The sequence below is a fragment of the Gymnoscopelus microlampas genome, assembly GCF_963454915.1.
Source record: "Gymnoscopelus microlampas genome assembly, chromosome: 23".
NCBI lineage: Eukaryota > Metazoa > Chordata > Actinopteri > Myctophiformes > Myctophidae > Gymnoscopelus > Gymnoscopelus microlampas.
In genome coordinates this window covers 17,844,290-17,863,276 of record NC_139960.1, presented here as the reverse complement: position 1 = coordinate 17,863,276, position 18,987 = coordinate 17,844,290, and the positions used below count along the sequence as shown (strand labels likewise).

At 40.2% G+C, this 18,987-nt stretch overlaps 2 protein-coding genes across 2 annotated transcripts; both read left to right on the top strand.

The window, feature by feature from the left end:
• The first annotated feature begins 1,918 nt into the window (after window positions 1–1,918).
• On the top strand, window positions 1,919–3,056 carry LOC311040319 (4-galactosyl-N-acetylglucosaminide 3-alpha-L-fucosyltransferase 9-like). Its single transcript, XM_084050525.1, has one exon. It carries the CDS (start codon window positions 1,934–1,936, stop codon window positions 2,993–2,995), a length of 1,062 nt encoding a protein of 353 aa, XP_083906651.1. The 5' UTR covers window positions 1,919–1,933; the 3' UTR covers window positions 2,996–3,056.
• A 2,535-nt stretch (window positions 3,057–5,591) lies between these two features.
• Window positions 5,592–18,576, top strand: depdc4 (DEP domain containing 4). The gene is made up of 9 exons (XM_084049847.1): window positions 5,592–5,680; window positions 7,126–7,546; window positions 9,980–10,134; window positions 10,615–10,810; window positions 11,586–11,839; window positions 12,458–12,600; window positions 13,412–13,537; window positions 15,847–15,925; window positions 16,627–18,576. Exons 1-9 carry the CDS (start codon window positions 5,605–5,607, stop codon window positions 16,824–16,826), a joined length of 1,650 nt encoding a protein of 549 aa, XP_083905973.1. The 5' UTR covers window positions 5,592–5,604; the 3' UTR covers window positions 16,827–18,576.
• The last annotated feature ends 411 nt before the right edge of the window (window positions 18,577–18,987 follow it).

The following is an 18,987-nucleotide window of genomic DNA, read 5'->3' as shown; positions in this document are numbered from 1 at the left end:
AAACCTTTATCGCCATTGTAACAGGAACAATGATAAATCCAGCACAAAATAAATGGCACCTGAGGGTTAACATACCAGATACCACAGGTTTGGGAGAAAAATATTTAAATACAGTAAATAAATATTCAAAAGAATTCAATGTCCACTTTCTGTCACATACTCCCAGTAGTAGCGCTATACCCCTAGGTGTACATGTTACCCCACTTGTGAAATACTGCACTATGGTACCATTCTGAAATGTATAATAACATGTCACCTCTATGGTTGTTATCTCTGTGGCAAGAAATGTCAAATGGACAGAGGTCACAATATGATGGTGCTCAAGGACTGAGACCAGGGATGTGAGACTTGAAACTAAAGGACATAAAATGACTGTAGAACATTGAAACAAGAAGGACACTAAAGAGGAAAAGTTGAAAAGGCCCATTGTTGGACGTTGTTGAGTTTAATCCAATTTCTACATGAAATAATTCTTCCCCACAGACACATTTTCAGTTTTTGCAGCAGCAGGTTTGGTAGCAGGGACAGACGAGAGCAGGGTTTTGGACCAAAGTTCTCATTTATTTCCAGAGCTTTACAGAAATACAAATATACATCCAGCTGTTTGCCATGCCTTGTTGGATATAAACTCACAAAGTAATTATTGTATCGTCAAACTGAACTTCTGACCCAAATTGAACAAGTTGTCATGACACAATGCTCTCCTTGATGATCTAACTGGAAATACAGGAGGAGGTTCAGGGCTAGAGGAAGTTCCAGTAGGCTGGACAACAGTAAGACCAAGCCCATAATCTAATTAGTTAGACTTAGGCCAGGTGTGACTGCTTACAGCCAACACCACCACTTATTTGTTGTTAGGATTTGAGAATCATGTTTGAATGTTTACAGTATGTGCTATTCTCTGGTGAAGAACATTTGATTCCAGGAGACTGATGGGTCTTTGATGGTGTTTTCAACAACTTCAGGTAAAGTGCCTTTTTGTATGATTTCACATTCCTTACCAAATTGATCACCATTGCTGGATTGAAATTGAAGTTTTATAGTAGACAAGCTGTGTGATTGTTGGATGTGATGTCCGCATTGTTTTCCTTGCGGAACAATTCTCAATTAGTCAGTAAATATAGCTGGTCTTGACAATGATTTGGGACTAATACAAAGCTACGGTGAAAATATATTATTTTCATGCTGTGGAAAGTTATTTATTTTAGTAAAATGGTGTAACAGGTCTTCTCCCCAAATGTACAGTAGGTCAAAGCTAAAATGGATGACACGTTCAATATATTTGCTATGTTTTTACCTTGTTTCTAAAATCACCATTGCTTCAATAAATGGGCCCCAAGTTGTACAGATCAGGTTAATTTGATGTTGGAGCCTGGCTCCTTCCTGCATATGCTGACTATCAGACATTTTATATATATATTTTATAAACTGTACTGTAGACATTTTTAAACACAGCTCAAATATTTATTCACTCTTGCTTTTAGTTTTTCTCTTCTAAATCTCTGTGTTGTTATTCATGTCTTCACTGTTTTGCTCACTGCCTGTTATGTATTGTTTTAGCCATTATTTTCATGCCATTGTTTCATGCCATTGTTTTATTTTTTTTATTTTTTTTGTTTTGAGCTGCATTTATTTAATGAAAGGTGCTATATAAATAGTTTATTATTATTATATATTTAATGTTTAGACAATGTCGTCCTTTTGGATCACCAGTAGCCTACTGCCTGGAACGGACAGCACCTTTGTCGTGAGTCAGAAGATTCTGTGTTGAATTTATCTCTTTCTGTTCTCCCTCAAAGGGTTAATCATGACTCCTTCATCCTACCAGTGGACTCGACAGCGCTCTGTCGTCAGCAGCCTGGCGCTTCTGTGTTCACTAGGATCTTTTGTCATGTACTGCAGACCAGACTTCAACTTGACCTCGTTTAGCACGATGTACAATGTGTCTCAAAAAGAAGATTCCTATCATAACATTCTGAGTACGGAAAGAAATATGTCCCAGGTCCTAAACTCAAACGGTACCTCAGAGAAGCAGATCATTCCACATCCCAATCACACCAAGGCCATCCAACTTAAAGATGGAGATACAGAGGATGATGTACTAATGTTGATGTGGTTCTGGCCATTTGGCAACACATTTGATGTCAGTTGCAGTGAATTCAAAATCAAAGGATGTCACCTGACAGGTGACAGGAGTCTTTACAACAATGCACATGCTGTCCTGTTCCACCACAGGGACATCAAAAGGAAACTGAACAACATGCCGCAGCAACCCCGTCCCTGGTTTCAGAAGTGGGTGTGGTTTAACATGGAGTCGCCTGCAAATTCACCTCCAATCCCTAAACTCAATGACTTGTTCAATTTGACATGCAGTTATCGCCTAGATTCAAATATCCCAGTGCCTTATGGGTACCTAGCTCCAGTGACACATGAGGATGAGAGTTTCAAACTGCCAGTGAAGGACAAACTGTTGTGCTGGGTTGTGAGTAACTGGAACCCAGAATCTAAAAGAGTTAAGTTCTACAATGAGCTGAAAAAGCACATCAAGATAGAGGCTTACGGGAATGCCTTTGAGCATGATTTGAGTCATGAAGAGTTTTCTAAGGTAATATCTAGCTGTAAATTCTACATGTCCTTTGAAAACTCTATTTCGAAAGACTACATCACAGAGAAATTATACAATCCTATGCAAGTGGGGACAGTACCCGTAGTTCTGGGCACTTCAAGAAGAAATTATGAGGATCATGTCCCAGGAGACTCTTTCATCCATGTAGATGACTTTGCCACCCCAAAGGAGCTGGCAGACAGACTGACTTACCTGCACAATAACCATGCTGCATACATGAACTACTTTATCTGGAGAGAGAGGTTTAAGGTCAAGAAAGGCCACTTTGGCCCTGATCATGTTTGCAGATCATGTGTTCATCTACAAATGAACAATAAAGGCTATCAATCGTTTCATGAGCTCAATAAATGGTACTGGGGTTCATTTTAAAACTGACAGGTAACCAGTGACGTTATCCAGGTACTGGGTTAATATCCTCTTGTTTTTTTAGTACCAGTTACAGTATACTGCAAAAAAGTCTAATGTTACTATTATGTACTTGTAAGCTGTAACAATAAAAATCTTGAACCTAAGAGGTGTGATTGTTACTGTTTGTCTTTGACAATAGTTTTTTTTGTCACATGTTTAATTACCTCAAGGTTTGGAGTAGAGGCTTGAACTTTTTTTCTCATGTATGTGTTGCCCTGTTTTGCATACTGTGATACTGTTTGCTTTTTCTCTCTGTGCTGTTGCATTGCAACCAAATTTCTCTCCGGGGTTCATAACGTATATCTACCTACCAGGCAGATTTTTTAATGGAAGGTATCAGGTATCTGATCATATGTTCAATGTTCCTCGTTGTACATTTTAATTTCCTCTCAGATCCAACAGACAAACTGTTCTCCTCCCCAATACATGAGTGCCCAATTCTTCCTCAAAATAGTGTCGTGTTCTCCCCAGAAACCCAGGACCAGTTCTCTCTGTACTTTTCTTTTGCCCTGGTTGCTAAGCCTTAGCCTGGTAAACCCTCTCTCCAGAAATCTCATTTCCATTTGAAATGAGATTTCTGGAGGGTTTACCAGGCTAGCTAAACCTGCCTGGATTCAAGGAAAGGGGAACCAACACCCATAGAGTTAACCACTTAAGCCCTATATACACTTTGTTGTATGATGAATAGTGAAAATAGGCGATCTAAAACCTCACAACGCCTTCTGATGTCACACGTTGAGCTTGTAGATCGGCTACTTTTGAGTGTGTGAAAATGGGTAAGAAACTAATAATTAATAATCTTTGAAAAACTTTTGCCAAAAATGGTCAACATAGGGACCTCCAGATTAGAAAAGGGTTAAAAGGCTTCCTTATTTATTGATTATTGCAATGTATAGTATGTATGCCATTTCTGTACTTTTTATATAGCTGAACTAGATGTATGTACTGCATGTAAGCAGAATTGTCCGGGGATAAAAAAAAAAGAAAGGATATCACATTAAATACTGTGTATGTTCGTTCAACATCTAGCTGAGATTGAATAGCTTTTTCTCTGACAATGAGTTTGCATTTAATTAAATTACATGACATTTTAATTTGTCAAAACAGTGCAGGAAATTGAAGCTTTTAAACTACAATGTTGCTCTATGATGAATAAGGATACATGTTTTGTTTAAATAGTTCACAGTTATACTGTGGTGTTTTTCCTATTAGTATTATCTCAAAGGGTTTCAAATTGACCACAAAGGGGTAATGACAACAGAATAATTCACGCAGGAATTGATAGATAACAGCTGGGTGTGTTTTGCATAATTCGAATAAAAACAACATGATGTCACCACTAAGGGCATCATAAACACAGCCTTTCACAAACACCACACATCATACACTTAATAAAGTTTATGATGAAGTCATACATTTCTAAGAGTTTTAAATTGACCATAAAGGGGTCATGTTACAAGTATAGATGGATAACAGCAGGGTGTTTTTGGTGGATGTCACTGACACAGTACATCTAACGAATAAACCCTGATATCTGTTTTTGATATGCTATAGAAGTCACTGGATTGTGACAATACAACACAATATGACAGCAATGCAACACAATAGGAAAGTTGTGTGTCAGTGAATATAATGTAGTATTCATTTATATTCTATATTTACTATATTAATTCATATGTGACAGCCAGTTAAGATGAAGATGGATGCATATTATTTGTATACACTTGTGTCAACAAACTCTAACTAACTAAATTAAAATACAGAACATATTCATTAATATTCATTATTAAATAATAAATAAGTTCTAATATAGAACAACTACTTTACTTCACATCCATTCATAAAGTCTCTGTCTTAAGGCTCTGTCTTTTTATGTGACTGTCATCAATTTCATCCACCAGAGGGTGCTGCGGCTCAACTATAAACACTAGGTTGCCCTGATCTTTTACTATTCCATAAGTGCAGATTTGATAATCATGCTATACTTCTCTCGAGTATTAATTATATCAGCTTTCTAATAGATGGATGGATGGATGGATGGATGGACGGATTTACTGACTGACTGACTGACTGATTGATTGATTGATTTCAATGTTTTTCAGGCCAAGGACCCCTTTAGCTGAGAGAGAGAGAGATAAAGCGGGGGATAAAATTGTGCTGCAGTTTAAACTTTTTTCATAGATTTCATAGATAGCTTCATAGACTTGTTTGACACACATTATGTTTTCTATTAATATGTTGGACTCATGTTAATGTGCATTTTTAGACAGTTAACCTTTTAAACCTTCATTATTTAGTCAACTTGACCTTTAGCTCTGTACTCGATTTGGTATTTTTCCCCTCTATAAAGGGTCTATTCATTGAGCATGGGAAAGTCAAAGAGACATGTTAGAGTATTGTTTTTAGGGGAAACAGGAGTGTTTGATGATATATCCGATGTGTATGTGTTTTTCGTTTGATCCATACTCCGGATCAAAAGGTGGCGGTAATCCACCAAAAAGCTGGCTGTCAACCGCCACAAAACAAAAACAAGAAGAAGCGCATCCATGACGTCATATCCTCATGTGGTGATGGCGGTTGATTTGACTCCTCGCTTCAGACGATTGAACAGTCAAACTAGGAGTTTTGGTCAAAATGCTCTTCCTGGTACGTATAGTAACAGTACAGTGTATTTCACTGCGTTTCAGGCTTTACTTAAATGTAATTAAAACAATGAAATCAATGCTAAAGCTTCTGATTTGCCCAGTGAGTGGCGTCGCTAACCAGCAGCAGAGTGTGAAGTGAAAGTCATTTCATGGTTCTTGGATGAACTTCAACCTGGTGTTTGCGTTTTCTCCCTTTTTGGTCCGTACATCTACATAAACGTTCAGATTTCAAATATAAAGTGCTTATGCTATGGTCACGGATGTTATAATTCTGTACGGCCCCTCAGAAGTACCTGTATATTCCGTATTGTTCAATAAAAAGCATTTTAATCCGATCGGTGGCCATTTTCTTCAGACGCTGTCACCTACGCGACCCTATCGGTTGGGATGTGTACTCCATGCTGATACATTATAACTCTATGAGAAAATGGCCACCGATTGGATTAAACAGCTTTTTATATAACAATACGGAACATACGGGTACTTCTGAATGCCCGTACATAACTGTAACATCCATGGCCATGAGTTAAGGACTTTATATTTTAAATCTGAACGTTTTTGTAGATGTACGGGCCGTAAATGGAGAAAGTGCAAACACCAGGTTGAAGTTCATCCATGACGGTCATGACAGATGACCGTCGTGTCAAATGTAACGTCAGCTTATTAATACATATTATGAATATTGTGCGAAACCAGTTCACCTCTACAGTCGCTACGACTGATTTCAGTCATTTGGATTCCACAGAAGCCAACATGTCTTAATCTATGGAAGCCTGTTGCACAGCAAAAATAGCTATTTTCTGTCATTATTTTGAGATTAGAGCATTTAAGTGGTCAAACTAGCAATATGTTCAGAAGCATCTTCCATAAAATCTGAATAGTCTCGGATATTTAATATTAAAGCAAAGGTGGCAGTATGTAGAACAGCAGGTACAATATTTTAATAATGTGTGGTTAGGGCTCATTTCACCCTGTTTCACAAATCACACATTTAGGACTTGGCCATGCAAACATTATCAGTCGGGAGATTTTATTTAGATTGAATCCATGCTTGTGTGTATGTCCCCAGGTCTGTCACGATTATGACATTTTACTTAGAATTGTGATTAACGATTTCATTGCGTTTTTTGTCGTTGAACTTTGGAAGATATGAATACAAATTCTGTTTGGCTTTTAGTCTTCGTAAACAAAGGTTGTACAGGGCGGTTATGACAAATAAAAACATACACATATTACAGTATTACTTAAACATTTTTATAGGCGATGCATTTTGAGCTTGTAGATCGGCTATTTCCACTATTTTTGAAAATGTTTGAAATCGTCAAACATTTCTAACATGGAATTATTTTATTTTTTTGACAATTACGCAAAGAATTATTCCGATTTATCTCAAATAATTGCGACTAGGCGATGATGTAATAATTGGCCTATATGTCTCCTGTCAAGGATTTTCGGGTCCCTTCCGTGCGACCCAGCTGTGGCAGAACATCATCCAGGCCCTGCAGACCCAGGTGGAGGTGCGGCGTCACAGGCGACACCTGCGGGTTCACGCCGAGTGCTTCGCGGGCTCGGACGCAGTGGACGCCGTCCTCAGCCACCTGATGCAGAACGTGGTGTTCTGCAGCAGCGAGGTGTCTCGCCTCAAGGCCACGCGGCTGTGCCAGGCGCTGATGGAGGCCAAGGTGTTCGAGCCGGTCGGCACCAAGCTGTTCCGCCGAGACAAGGAGGTGGCCTTCGAGGACGGCAGCTCCAGCCTCTACCGCTTTGTGGACTGCAACGCGTTGCCCGGCTCCGCCACCAGCGCCGGTGACACCGAAAACATGGTGCCTGGGGAGCTGGAGAGAAGGAAGAACAAGAGAGTGTCCAGGTAGGTCAAATGTAACTAGTGCCAGACCGATTTATCGGGCATTATTTGACTTTTTTCATTCAACATTGTTATGGGTAGGGGGGCACGGTGGCGCAGTCGGTAGCGCTGTCGCCTCACAGCTAGAAGGTCCTGGGTTCGATTCCCGCCAGGGACGCTGTGGGCGCTGGGGGCGTGTTCTCTCCTCCACGTCATCGGCGCCCATACCCTAGGTGGGGTTGGCGAAAGGGCCTACTCTGTGTGGAGTTTGCATGTTCTCCCCGTGTCTCCTAGGGTAGTTAATTACTACAAAAACATGTAGTAATCCTGGTCACTATACTGCCTCCCCCTGGTCAGCCGGGGCGCCTGATGGAGGAGAAGGGAACTGGTTGGAATAACGTGTTCCTTCCACGCGCTATGTCCAACCAGGGAAACTCCCCCCTGTCGGGTGATAAGAAGCGGCCTGCTTGCTCCTCATGCATTGAAGGAGGCATGAGCTTCAGCTTGGGCTCTCCCTAGGCTGGCAGAGGGTAGGTAGTGCCCAGGATTACATAGGCAGTTGGCAGAGGGTAGGTAGTGCCCAGGATTACATAGGCAGTTGGCACTGGGTGAAAAAATGTGGGTTACAAAATCGTGGGATAAAAATTATAGTAAAAAAAAAAAACATTGTTATGGGTAATTATTATGCAGCCGATGTGTCTGGATTTTAACCACTTTCAACCTGGTGTCCCTGTTTTGGGCATGTCATTATTGTGTTATAGTCTTAAGAATAAAAAAAAGGCAGATCTACAAGCCTGTAGATTGGCTATTTTTTTATGTAAACATTTGGATTTTTTTAATTGCATAAATAGTTTTGTCAATTGATTTGGTTATTTTTGACAAAATATCTGTCAAAACATGGGTCATTTCATTTGGTGGGTTGGGACTCTCCAAAATCGGGATTGGTGTCGGAACCAAACATCTGCCGAAAATAGCAGATTTACAAGTTCATTACACATGGCACCGGGGCACATTATGAGCTTGTAGATGTGCTATTCACACTTTTTCATTTTTGAGTGGTGCCAACCACTCCTATATCTGACTTTGTCCGTGTGTCCGTATGTATGTATGTCTGTCCAATAAACAAACATTGATGACAACATCAATACGGGGCTCATCAAAGGCACAGGAATCACAGGAACTCATCAAAGGCACCACTCTCTTCACACAGGGTGTGATATTTTTTTTTACTTTTCAAAGATCTTTGAAAATGTTTTCCCTATAATGACAAGCACAAAGCAGGGACACCAGGTTGTAAATGGTTATGGTTGTGGCTCCTGATCCGGTGCCATTACACGATTTCTACAAGTTCCGAATCCAGGAATTTTAGGTCATATGACTAACCTCCATCCCAGATCATTACTGATGATGTTGCTGACCTTAACCCAGCAGTCGGTAATCTTTTCGGAATGTGGCATCTGGTCTCATCTGCCTTTTCCAAGGCTGCAGAGCTCTACCATAAGTCGGCCAAACTTAGAATAATACAAATTGAATAGAATAGAATAGAAACAGAATATGTCAATCAATGTCGTTAAATAACAAAGTAAAAACAAATCTGACTATGGAGGAAGTATTAAGCACATAAAAACAATTAATGGATATCTGGGTTTTTCAAATAGTAAATTCTTTCCTGGCAACCATTTTAACCTTACTTAAACGTTCCATCTGTAACCTAATGCCTAAACACAAACATTTTACCATAGCCCTAAATGTAACCGTCACTGCCCTTATAATACACAGCCATTTCGGCATGAAACATTTTCGGCATGAAATCTTTTCTCACTGGGAATCGGACCTATAGGCTTATTTGTATTTCAAACCAGTGACCACAAGACCCAACAACACACATCGCCTGCCTCTGCTGGGTACTGCAGTTACTGTAGTGCATTGATCGTATGGGTATGGTGGTCCTGTCGGTTCAGGAGCCGGTATGGATATTTAAAATGCAAAATGGTGGACCGGGGAAAGCGTCTGTCATTTTTAGATTTGTTTGGCTATTCAAAAATAGCAGATATACAAGCTCATAGCGCGGCACTCGGTGCCGCGCTATGAGCTTGTAGATCTGCTATTTTCGTGAAAATCGTGAACATTTGTGCAAATCTTTGAATATATATATGTTTTTTGTAACTCAAGTCTTTGCTTCTGGGGGTCCTTGGAACAAAATATTTTACACATGTTCGCTTTAAAAAATATTTATTCAAAGATTTGCACACATTTTTACGATTTTACAAAGATCGCAGATCTACAAGCTCATAGCGTGGCACTCGGTGCCGCGCTATGACCTTGTCTATCTGCTATTTTTGAATAGCCCAAAGAAATCTAAAAAATGACACAGATGCTTTCCCGCCCGGTCCAGGATTAAATGGATTAATGTACAATATATTGCTTGCCTGCTTCCATGTTCTGTGCCTACTGTAGGTTAAATGAGCTGCGGACCATATCCAATCCCCTTGCGGTAGGGCCTTCAGACAGGAGGGTGGAGAGGCTCCTGAAGACAATTAATCTGCATCCCTCCCTGCCCCCACGTCTCAACTCGGCCTCCTCCTCCTCCTCCACCTTCATCTCTAAAGCTGGTAAGATTCATCCAGCCTTGGAGACTTGTGCCAGTGATAAGTGAAGTTTGTTTTTACATTTCACACACACTGTAAACTCGACGTGCTTCACGTTAATAAACCTTATTTAAAAAAAATGGCAGATCTACGAGCTCACAATGCATTGCATTCAGACGTCATTGTGAGCTTGTAATTCTTCTATTTTTGATTTTTTTGGAACATGATCACCTATTGTGAAATGCCCCAGAAATGAGGGATCTATCAGAATATGATTTAACCTTTTTAACAAAAAACTTAAATATCACTTACCCTACCTTTACAGCCAGGCCTGAGAAAATAGGAAGGTCTTAAAGTAGGCTGTGTACTTGCTAATATGTTAGAAATGTCACCGTACAGAACCACCAGCTCAACAACAACCTCTATAACTGTGCAGGCTTGCACCAGTTCAACATCATCTCCCAACACCCCCTCTCTTTTCACGTTCCTGTTGTCTCTTCATAGTGGTGGATGCAGTCTGGAGACAGCAGACTCTGCTCCAGTTGCTGCAGATAGTGGAGCTTCCAGTGTTGGACTGCATCCTGACCTCCCCGGCCAGAGCCCAGGCCTGCGGTGGCCCCCTGGGGTCCATCCATCCGGACCTGGTCTTCTCCAACACCTGTCTGGACAGAGAGCTGCCCCAGAGCCTCAGTTTACCCCAGTCAGTGCTCCAGTTGTCATTGAAATGAAAATAGAAAAACAGAAATCTATGGTGAAGAGGTGACCGGGAGGTGCAGGGGTAAACCTGCCTGTCCACCACGTTGATAGGGCTGTCACGATTACAAATTTAAGTTGACGATTAATTGTCACTCAAATAATGTTAATTGGCATTGAACATTGGAACATATGAAGCCTTTTAGGCTTCGTAATCAAATATTGCACAGGGCAGATATGACCACATAACTGACATATACAAATAAATTATTGACATATTTAATAATACAAAAAGCAGAAATAGCTGCTTCGTGACGCGTTGTAAGCTTGTTGTATTTCTGCTTTTTTTAATAATGGGTGCCGTCCGGGTGTAGATTGGCAATTTCCACTATTTTTGAAAATGTTTGGAAATATATGAACATGGAACATGAACATTCTAACTATTATGCAAAAAAAATATTGAGATGTGTGAACATCTTTCAACATGGAAACGATTATGACGATAATAAAAAAATAATTGCGATTATCTCAAATAATTGCTATTAGACGATTATGTAATAATTGTGACAGGCCTACATGTGGAGTCTGGGTTCCGATTTCCTCCGTGGTGCCTCTGGTTTGGCCGGGCGCTCCCAACAAACACAATTGGCTGCGTTTTCGGGTGGGAAGACCGCAGGGGAGGACGTTCTCTGTAGCTGCAATGCCTACTCCTATAGGTTGGTTGCAGCGCCTGTTCTGCGGGCAGACTAAAATGTCAATTTTGACGGCTTCGTTTTCCTCAGGCTGGATGGGTGGCTGTCGGCAGCCGCAGACTGCCTGGAGCTGTTCCCAGATCAACTGATCGTGGTGGCAGGAGAGCAGCTCCGCCAGCAGGGCGGCGCCGCCACTGCCGCCTCAGAGGGAGGCCAAGAGGTGACTTGCAGACACAAGAGGCTGCTGTTTGACACCATGGCCAAGCACTACGGTGGACAGGAGAAGTCACCGCTGCTCTCGGGACGCTATCTGGACGTGCACGTTGCCATACTGGATTTGTTGGGTGAGATTTGAAAGGGTTTAGCTTACAGTTTGACTTTAATTTTGTGTGAAAATGACAAGGAGAAAAGGAAAGACATCCAGTCGGTGTTTAAGTGGGGACAATTCCATTATGGTTGAGACAGACACACACACACACACACACACACACACACACACACACACACACACTACTATCACTCGTTCTTGGTGTTGTGCTTTGTAGCAGGTTGACCAGTGTTCTACAGTTGTACAATTCATGAACCCTAGTCAACACACAAGGTAGAAGGTCAAGTAAAGAAAAAACCCAATGAAATTCGACAAAGTAACTGGGCTACCAGGTAAACATTAAACCTAGAATGTGTATAAAAACATGTAAAATAAATAAGATAACATACTGTATACTTTATTTGAACATCAGTAACCACATCTGCATATAGTGCATAGTATAACTTGCATCTATCGAAATAGCCAACAAAAATGATACAAAGAAAGAGAAGTGCTAGGGGATGAGGTAGCGTTTTGAAGAGGTTCATTCCACAGCTTTGGAGCCAGGAGGGAGGAGAGTCTAGGAAGAAGTGGTCATGTCCCCGAGGTATGGGTGTATCATGCCCTTGATTCGTTGCGGCTTGCTTCTGTACAGATGGGGAGAAGATCGGGGAAGCGATCAGGGCATCTCAGCTGTGTCTGCGACTACTAGAGGCCAGTACCAGAGATGAGCTGCGTAGACTCCTTGTCTTCATGGCCACAGCAGCTCACCCAGAGGCCTGTCGTCTGCATAAACAGGTAACCCCTGCACCAGACTCTCAAACAAACAGCAAACACAGCCTTATTTCCTTCTTATGCAGGCCGACACTATATACAGCAACAAAGCATTTCTAAATTGTAGAAGACAATAGAAAGACGAGGCTTTGCACATGCAACCACTAACATATGATATTTCTTTTTTTTCCAAATCTTGAAAGAACACACACACACACACACACACACACACACACGCATACATAACTACTTCTAGGAGCAGACATGAGAAGACAGAGACATTACATTGTTGCTGTTGGGTGGAAACCTATGTCCAAAACTGTTACTACTTAGAAAATGGGCAAAACAATAACCTTTTGCTTCAATGGATCCAATGTAGCTATTATTTAGTCACAAGCTCTTGTTAATACTTTTCATTGATTAGATATTTATAAAACCCACAGACTTAACCACATTCAACCAGGCGTCAATATTCAAGCTCTTAGACTGGCTATTTTTGCTACTTTTGAGTTCGAAGTTCAGATTATTTTTTGAAAAAAACATAAAATAATAATAATATGGTTCTGCCCACTGCTGTGATTTGTACAGAAAGATCAATGGAGGTTCAAACCCTGGAGTTTGGTGCAAATCCTGTGTATTTAGAGTTCAGATAAGAAAATTCACAATTCTTTAAAGTTTTCTCTTGTAGCTGTTTAATAGCCTGCAGAATTTAACAGATATTCCTAGTGTTTAAAAGTGCTCAAGTTTGCATAGGGCCTGTGGTGTAATATATGTGATATGTAAAATAAGTTTTCTGTATTTTGGTATCGTCTGTTGACTTGCTGTTATCTGTCAGATGGACAACAGGGCTTTGGTCATCCGTAGCTTCCAGAAGGCCATTGTCCAGAACAACGAGCTGACCCGAGCCCAGGGCGAAACCCTGGCCATATTTCTCATGGACAACCACACGCAGCTCTTCAAGGTCTGTTCTACTCCTTCTAAAATCAGTTAACATCAGTTTAGAGGTCACAATATGGAAGAAAACAAGGCTGCTTTATTCAATGGATACATTGAAAACAACACTATCGCTGTTCACATCTGTCAGGTAATTGGCACTATGCCATCTTAGACACATTTAAGGTCCAGTAGGGTCAATAGACCATAATCTCATTATTCTGTGCTTTATAACGGTGGCTAAAAATGTCAGACTTTTCACAGCATGGCCCCTATGGGGCGAGCAGTCTAGAAGAGGGTCTGTCTCTGTGTGTTTGGGGCTAGACTGGACCGACCAATGCTAAATTTGTTGTGCACACTGCCAGTAGGTCAAGGAAGTAACTCTCCAAATATTTCACATACAGGCTAGCATACTTAAAATACTTTTTGAAATAGTGATATTTTTTTATATTAGAATTTTATATTGGTAGTCAATCAGAGGTCAGACTGGGCTGAAACCTTGGCTAATATAGTCAGTGAGTTATCTGATAAGAGCCTGACCGATTCCAGATCGATCCCAATTTTGGAGAGTCCTAGACCGGCAAATACCGATGTTTTGAACGATAATTTCAAAAGAAAAAAGTGCAGAATCTTGAAATAAGTTAAAAAAATGTAGATCTGATTAAAGATATAGGCAAACAAATAAATACAAGTAAGTAGGTTGGAGTGACTTATTGTAGGTCCCCTTTTCTTTTTTCTTTTGGGTAACCAATAATTCTTTACCACCTTTTCTCCCCGATTATGCCTGTTAATTCCTCCCCACACACATTTATGTGTTGTCACTGCTGTTGTGTCCCACTGACTCACCTGCCAGTGAGGAGCCCCCACCGGGAGGACGTAGGGCCTTCGTCCTACTCCTCCCGCCCAACACTCCCTGCTGACAGATGCCCCGCCCTCCCCGCCTGGCTTCCCTCCCCTGAACATGGGCCAATTGTGTTCGCATAGACGCTCGACAAAGCCGGATATACCACGGTGGATTTCCTGATTTGATTGTCTCTGCAGTAGATTTTAACGAGAAACACACATAAAAGTGCCAAGAAAAGCCGATCTACAGTACAAGCTCACAATGCGTCACATTAATTCAGTCACTGACTGACTGACCAAAGAGCATGTACACTGGAGTTTTATAGTAACCAGAGAAGCACACTGCCTTAACCAGAGCACTCGCAGTGTCCTGGTTTCTTGTGTGAATGTAAACCTACTGGTTGTGTTGACATGAGGTTCCGCTGCACTGCAGTGATGTTGCTAGGTTTTCAATGTAATGGGTCCTGGGATGCAAGGGTGGTCTTTTAGATGGGTCCCAGGGACATTTTATGGGTCCCACAAAAATGCACAGCGTTTAACTCGTGTTTCATCTTATATGGTTATATTCATGTAGAACATGTATCTGAAAGAAAAGTACACAATTCCAAATCCGACAACTAGTACTTGTAGTACTTGATTTTTTTTTACATTAACCACTTGAATCCTAGTATCCCTTTTCTGAGGAGAACTTTAGCCAAAAAGAGCAGATCTACAAGCTCACACTTGTGAGCTTGTAGATCGGCTATTTTTGGAGTTATAGGTGTGTAAAGGGAAAAAAGAGCAGCAAAAGTTTATCTGAAACACAATTTTATACAATATAGAGGGGGTCCCTGCTTCATCTCTCTCTCAACTAGGGGGTCCTTGGCCTGAAAACACTGAAGACCCCTGCTCTACAGGGAATTATTTGATATCTGGCTGCACGGAAAGACACAAGAATCACAGCTGCCATTAATTAGTGCTGTTCAGTGTTGATTGCCTAGTGGTCAAATTGGGGTCAACGAGCCATCGTTAACTTGCTTTGAAGTTGGGCTGTAAGTTGCGCAGCACTCTCCCTCTCTCTCCCTCTAGCAGCAGCTTGCACTGCCCTGAGACAGAGAGAGAATACTTCTCCATACGGCGGTGTTTTACCGAGATTTTTCTTGTTTTCTGCACTATGCCTTGTAATCCGCGGACGGCTTTGAAATCCACGGATGGCCTTCAAATCCGCGGTAATTTCCGCTAAATTGTAGTGCGTCCCATGGACGCAACAACGGTGTCATGAATGCGTCCTTTCTCAATATGGTGCGTCAGAGACGCAGGACGCAGGCCTATGAGCATCTCTGGGCACTGTGCTATCTACTCTACTGTACATGACATATATTATATATATATATATATTTGGAGATACATTTGTCATTTGTTGTGATATCACTTTTGTCCTCCTCACCCTTTGGCATTTAAACCCTTACCTTGTTTATTCTTTTCACTTCCACTGTCTACCTGTAATGGCTGCAGACTCCTACATGTCTGATTGAAGCAGTGAGGAAGACATTACAGACAATGCAACAAGGGAGAGACCGCGATTCTATTGCCAGTAAGTCACAAGACTTGACAAACTTGAATTCTCATGCATCTTTCTCTTCAGTGGGGTTGGTATATCGCACATTTAAACTATTTATAATTTCTGTTGTAACAAGCTATGAGATCTGTATTGCCAGTTGCAATCCCAAGTCTCAAGTCTGCACAGCGTGGGATGCACGCATCCCTGGGTATTGGTACTTGTTTGGGTTGAACTGGAAGCTTCAAAAATAGCAAAAAATACAAGCTTGTTAGATCTGCTGTTTTTTCTATCTTTCTGACCTTGTTGAATCTCACCCCGACTACTCCCATATTACAATTTTTAAAAACTAAAACTAATAGAATAGGAGAATAGACTTTATTTGCCATTTGTACGAATGCATGCATAGGAACTCTTGGAGCCCAGCTCCCAGGGGTCAGCATTTAAAAAGACAGAAAATACAGACAAGACAGAAAGAACATGCATACAATACTACATATCCTATACTAGACAAAGCACTAGACAAATACAAATAATAAGTATTCTAACTAAAACCAGTGCAATCATCTAAAACCAGTGAAATCATTCAAATTATAAAACTCATCTGAAACTTAAAAAAAACAAAATACGAAACTCAACTTGCAAACCTGCTTTAAAAAACAATTAAAACTAAACTGAAATTGAAAACAATTAAATAAAAAAACGAATGAAAAATGCTTTCACCCTCTGTGTTGCAGCGTTCACCTTCTGCCAGCAGGTGACAGTCCAGCAGTATGAGGACCAGCGTGAGGCCACCACCCTGGTGAATCTCAAGCAGCTTCTCTGTGACATCACCCTGAACGACAGCATGCCCGTCAAGGAGAAGAAGAAGCTGGTCAAAGAGTTCCAGAAACACCACCCTGTGGTTTTCCTGCAGCACTTCTCCAGCACCTTCTAAACCATAGCATTGAATATTGATTGAATACTTTATTTAGAAAAGACACGGAAACAGTACATGGAAGTACAATTCACAATACAAGGTCCTCTAAACTGGATCGCTCATAAAAGCACAATGGCTTATTTAAAATGAGATCCCCACGCACGCAAATCATGACACAGAGAGGGCCTGCCAAAGAGACCATTCTGCACCCCCATACACAGTCAAAACCTCTAGCTGTGTCAATGCAATTTAGAGTGTAAAGATGGACCTTATGTGTCCCCCATTTTTCCTGCACAACCTATTGGGAGTACTGGTGTAGAATGAGTGACGTGGTGAGGGATCACTTAAGACAAATTAAAATGTAGCTTTACAGTATTCCTTACCCAGATATTTTTTACCACTTAAACCCTAGAATCTAGATACTTAGTCGACTGGGGTCCCATATCTCTTCCCCTGAAAATAGCCGATCTACGATGCACTGTGAGCTCGTAGATCTATTTTTGCCGAATGTTTGCCTCAGAATAGAGAGGCTAGGGTTCAAGTTGTTAAAATTGGTTTGTTGTTAAAGTGAGTTAAAGTCAAACCTTAGATTGTTGAGTATATATTGAGATGGTTTCAAGTCCCTGATCAGTGTAGCTGTCACAATTTTAAATTACAGTGGTGCTGCTCTTATTACATTGATTTAGGTGCTGTTCAAATCATCTTACTGTATATCAGAGTTTAAGGCATAAAACTAATTTGTTACCGATTTAGCTTTTTGTTCCATCTTTAGATTAAGTTTTTTTTTTTACCTCAAGTTCAAACTACAGTTGGCAATGCATGACGAGGTGAAGGTTTTCTTTGTTACATCTCGTGTGCACAGGTACATAAGAGACACAATAATTTTGTTCTGCTTCCTAATGTAGCAGCATCAGCAATAATACTGTCCTTGCTCACCTAACTTGGGAATGGTGGTCACTAAGTGCTTGACTTTATAGAAAGTTTAGACAAAATTGTGTTAGAAGTCTGATTCTTTGTGTATGTGAGGAGAAGGCACGTCTGTCTTCTGAGATGAATATTTGAAAAGGATGAGTGCAATTGTTTAATTGTACAGGTTGGTTAGCCATTTTACTTGTGCTAACTAGTTATATTCTAGCAGCAACACATAGAAGAATAAATTGCATACATTGTTTATGTACTTTCAAAAGAAATATGAACTGGATATGGGTAAATTTCATGTGATTCTTATGAGTCAACTACTTGTTTTGGGTATATGGATAATTTGGTTTGAGAAACGGAGGCAATGTAGCTTTTTTCATGAAATGCATATCAAATGGAATTTATCATTAATGTAGGAGCGTTTTCTTACTAAGGGGAAATACTGGTCTATGTAGCACTAATGTAGGTGAATGCTTGAGTTGAATCTAATTTATTTCTGTCCGATGGAGTAAGACATTTTATCAAGACATGTTTACTGTGAATACAGCAATGGGTTTGTAAACACAGCTGAGTTGGAATTATGTAATTTCTCTTGAATTTATGGGTGTATAATTTCTATTTTATTTAATTGATTCAGAACATTAGTTTTGGACCAAAGAATTTGATTAACCTATACTTGAAATTAGGCTAATGCAATGAAATGGCATAGACAGTTTTTTTTAACATACCTTCAGGCTACACAGTAAGGTTTTGTAGAAAACTAATAAATAAAAAGCCTATTCATTTAAACATTTTTGCTTGTGAAATATCATCACTTATGGTTTTAAGGATGCACTTTATGATGTTGAAACATGCCTTACTTGTTTTGAAATAAAATTTGATGATCATAAGTTTCAAAGACTCAATTATTTAAATTAGGAAGATGGACAAATAGTGAACATAGCTGATCTACAAGTCAAACTCACAACACTTCACATTGTGAACTTGTAGAGAGGTTGTTTTTGTTATTTTTGTGAAGGATTTGGCTCAAACAATTTGTTGAATTGAATACACAGGACCCCAATGGAAACAAGCCATAGTGCTTTCTTGGGTTTCAACCATACAGTATGGTTTCAACCTTTTAGCATCCTTGTATAAATCTCAAAATCTGTACCTCTGTGCTTAAAAAAAACAAAAAAAACTGTTAAAGTCAATCAATAGAAAAAAATAATCATGAAAAAATGTTTTTTGGGGTAACATTTCACTTATAATGCCATGTCTA